The 3,741-nt window shown below is 36.6% G+C and overlaps 1 protein-coding gene across 1 annotated transcript; it reads left to right on the forward strand.

Moving 5' to 3' along the window:
* LOC141592040 (auxin-responsive protein IAA12-like) lies at positions 1–3,741 on the forward strand. Its single transcript, XM_074412595.1, has 5 exons — positions 1–543; positions 1,002–1,306; positions 1,905–2,040; positions 3,185–3,246; positions 3,383–3,741. Exons 1-5 carry the CDS (start codon positions 149–151, stop codon positions 3,430–3,432), a joined length of 948 nt encoding a protein of 315 aa, XP_074268696.1. The 5' UTR covers positions 1–148; the 3' UTR covers positions 3,433–3,741.

The following is a 3,741-nucleotide window of genomic DNA, read 5'->3' on the forward strand; positions in this document are numbered from 1 at the left end:
ATTTCCCACAAAACAAACACCTTCAACCCCATAAACAAAAAAAACACACAAACACAACATTCATTCATTCTCTTCTCTTATAAACAACAAAAATCAAAAGTTTCTCTCTCAAAGATCACAACTTTCTTACACTAGAAGCTTAGTTTTAATGGAGTTAGGAAGTGGGTCATCAGATTCTTCAACAGTTGATCAAAATCATGATCAACATCATCATCAAATGTTGAATTATGAAGTTTGTGATGAATCTTCTGAACTTGAATTAGGTCTTGGTTTAAGTCTTGGTTCTTCTAAAATTCATCACCAAATTCCAAGGATTTTAACTGCTAATGATTTGCAGCAGCCTTGTTCTACTAATCTTGCTGCTGTTGGTGTTGGTGTTGTTTCTCCTCCTTCATCTTCATCTTCTTCCTGTTCTTCTCTTGGTTTAAGACCTTCCACTAAATCTGCTCTTACTAATATTAATACTAACACTACTAATATTAGTAATAAAAATGTTTCTGTTGCTGTTGGTACTAAAAGGGCTGCTTCTCCTACTGGTGTCAGGTAATTTCATCTTTTCCTTTTTTTTTATTAGCACTAATTCTTGTTTAAGACCGTCTTAAGTAAACCCGGGTCCTTATAATTAGTCCCATATAACAATATGAGTTAGTATTTGACCTGTTTTATTATTAAGACGGATATGACCTGGAGACCAACCTGGTTTTTATATATAACCAATTTGGAAAATGTCCATGTAGTTGGTTCTAATTTTAGGTTAATTGAGTTTGGTTTTCTGTATTTGGATGTTGATTTCATGTTCTTATCATAATTAATTTGGTAATTGAAATAGTTAGTACTCCCTCCATCTCAATCATTTGTTTACATTTGATTGAAATACCCCTGGGACGGAGGGCGTAAATAAAGATAAACAAATGATTGGGACGGAGGGCGTAATCCGTAATCCTTAATTTTTGAGGTTATCTGTAGGATGAATTTTGATGGGTTGTTTAATTTTGGAACAGTCAAGTGGTGGGATGGCCACCTATAAGGTCATACAGGATGAACAGTATGGCTAACCAAGCAAAATCGATTGCTACTGGTGAACACAACTCACAGTTTGATGAAATTAAAGGGAAAAATGGAATCTTTGCTGAAGACAAAGGAAATGTCTGTTCTAAGGATAGAGTTGCCAATAAAGGCTCTATGTTTGTGAAAGTGAATATGGACGGAGTCGCTATTGGAAGGAAGGTCGATCTCACTGCTCATACGAGCTACGAGTCTTTAGCACAAACTTTGGAGGAGATGTTCACCAACAATGGTGCTGAAAGTGAGTTTTTTCACATTGCTCTTTTGTAGCGTGAATTTGGGGTTTTATGTTTTGTATCATGAAGTAACAAAGTGTCTCTGCATTTTACCCGGAACAAATTCCGTTTGTGTCATAACAGAACCGGAGAAGTTTGATGCTAGTTAGTGCGATTTTTGAGTGCTTAGCTACTTGCAGATAGACTAGCTTCTTGAATGCATGCGAACTACGTACTGTGATTTTTGGTTTAAGATATTTGTTATGACAATGTAGAAGTTTGATGCTAGTTAGCGTATTACATATTCGTTTAAGCGCATACTGAATTAGGCAGCCATGCTTAGATGTGTTTCTGCTTCTGCTAGGGGGAAGGGGGGGGTCACTTAAAAGTGTAAACTAATAGCATTATGTAGCGTAATTGTTGAAAGCAACTCTCTTACGGCCTATGGGATTGGATCTGTGATGTTTATGAGTAGTTGCAAGTTGCAGCCCTAGTATGGGAACGGCTGAAATACTGATTTTACTGCAGAAACTTATGAATGTAACTTTGATGATGGTTAAGTTGAGCTTGATGTCACTTTTAATGTTTGGAAAATAACTATTGATTGATATATGCGACCACCAGAAACAAATGCAGAGGAGCTTATATTGATGCCGAAAGTGACAAGACCTTCGAAGCTGTTGGATGGAACGTCTGATTTCGTGCTCACATATGAAGACAAAGATGGAGATTGGATGCTTGTTGGTGATGTGCCTTGGGGGTATGTACTATCTAGTTGCTTTCGCATATTTATGGACCTTTCATGTTTATCAACAATCATGTTTCTACATAATGTTTCATGTCTCGTGTCCCATTGTCGACCGCTCAAATTGACAAATTTCCTCTTTGCACTTGGGATTGTGATGGATACAATTTCACTAAATCATGTTTATCAACAATCATGTTTCTACATAATTTCCTCTTTTCTACCCTATAAGGACCCGGGATCCCCCATTGTCCAGTTTTTTTAGCTGAAAGTCTTAAAATTTTTGTAAGCTGCAGTATATTCAGCGAAAACAATTTTTTTGAGATTTCTGTGTTACCTTGACGCGTCTTTGTGGTTGTTTGCTGCGTTTTGGCATGACAATTCGACACGGTTAACATTACTTTTACGCCACCACAAACACGTTTTTCACAAAATAACAGCCAGTATAACTTCTTTCCAAATTTCAGTCACAATGAATTGTGAAGCTTTACCTTTATGCTGTGGTCATCAGTTTTACTCTGGTAGTTATAATAACAGTATCAGTGAGATTTGCATTTTACTGTGACTTCATGAAGTGATCAGCAGTAACTTTGATGCATGTATCAATGCTGAATGCAATGTGCCATCCCCATTTAATTTGTGTATTAATTATGTCATTGTCCTGTAAATGGTAGATGTACTATTGGTTAGCTAAGCTGACAGTGAAGGCATGCATGCATTAATGTCAATATTGAAAATTTGTCTCATTTGCAAAGAACAGCTATTGTTTGGTTTCGAGTTGTCCTTATTTCTTTGCCATTGATGATCTTGTTATGCTGTTGCGCAACCAAACTGCTACTTATTGTCGAAAGTAGGCCCGTTAAAACTTCAATTCAAACTGAAAGCTTGTTGGCTGAGATGTAGGAATGATAGCGCTAAAAATGTAAAAGGCGTCTTATATCTGTCTACATAATGACGCCGCTTGAATCCCGTAAAATAGTTTTTAGAAACAATAATTTGTCTTCAAAACTATGGCATCGAACTTTGATTGATGTATCGCTTGTTGCGACTTGATCTCAGTAGAAAATGGAATGCTTAGAAGTTAGCACCCTTAAATGTTACTGGCACCATCTACCGTAATTTGTGACCTTTGTTAAGCTTTCCATTATTTACCATGCAGGATGTTTGTTACCTCAGTGAAGCGGCTTAAAATCATGAGGACTTCTGATGCTAATGGGCTTGGTAAGCCTCTATCGTTTCAATTCACAACTTGATTTTCGTTAGTTTCTTGAGAGACAGTCTTATACATTAGAAACATGAACTCATTCGCTGATGACTGATGAGTTACATCCGTATTAATTAGTTTCTGAATTGGCAGCTCCAAGAACAGAAGACAGAAGTTCGAAGCAAAAACGCAGACCGATATAAGTCCCTCTTTGCGAAACAAGATGAAGATAATACAAGAAAGACCTTAGATGCTGAATACTCTCTTAATGTTGCCTTATTTACCACAAGTTTTGTTTGTTTAATTTGTCTTTTGGTTTGTAGTACATGTGTCGTCGAGACCGGCTTGAGTCACTGTAAATATATATGGGGTGCTAGTATGTAAGTCTGCATACTAAACTAATGTTTCTTCTATTGGTTTCCGACTGTTTTCTCGTCTTTGCTTCTTCACATTTTGTATTTGTATGGTAATAACTAATATCGAGTGCAAATGAGTTCAATTGAGTTGATTGA

The sequence above is a fragment of the Silene latifolia genome, chromosome 7, assembly GCF_048544455.1.
Source record: "Silene latifolia isolate original U9 population chromosome 7, ASM4854445v1, whole genome shotgun sequence".
NCBI classification, from domain to species: domain Eukaryota; kingdom Viridiplantae; phylum Streptophyta; class Magnoliopsida; order Caryophyllales; family Caryophyllaceae; genus Silene; species Silene latifolia.

What these genes read in the sequence shown, in the direction of transcription:
- LOC141592040 (XM_074412595.1), top strand. Translation starts at nt 149, where the DNA reads ATGGAGTTAGGAAGTGGGTCATCAGATTCTTCAACAGTTGATCAAAAT. An exon ending in CACCAACAATGGTGCTGAAA is followed by an intron (nt 1,307 to 1,904) that starts GTGAGTTTTTTC and finishes TGCGACCACCAG; the next exon opens with AAACAAATGCAGAGGAGCTT. An exon ending in GTTGGTGATGTGCCTTGGGG is followed by an intron (nt 2,041 to 3,184) that starts GTATGTACTATC and finishes TTTACCATGCAG; the next exon opens with GATGTTTGTTACCTCAGTGA.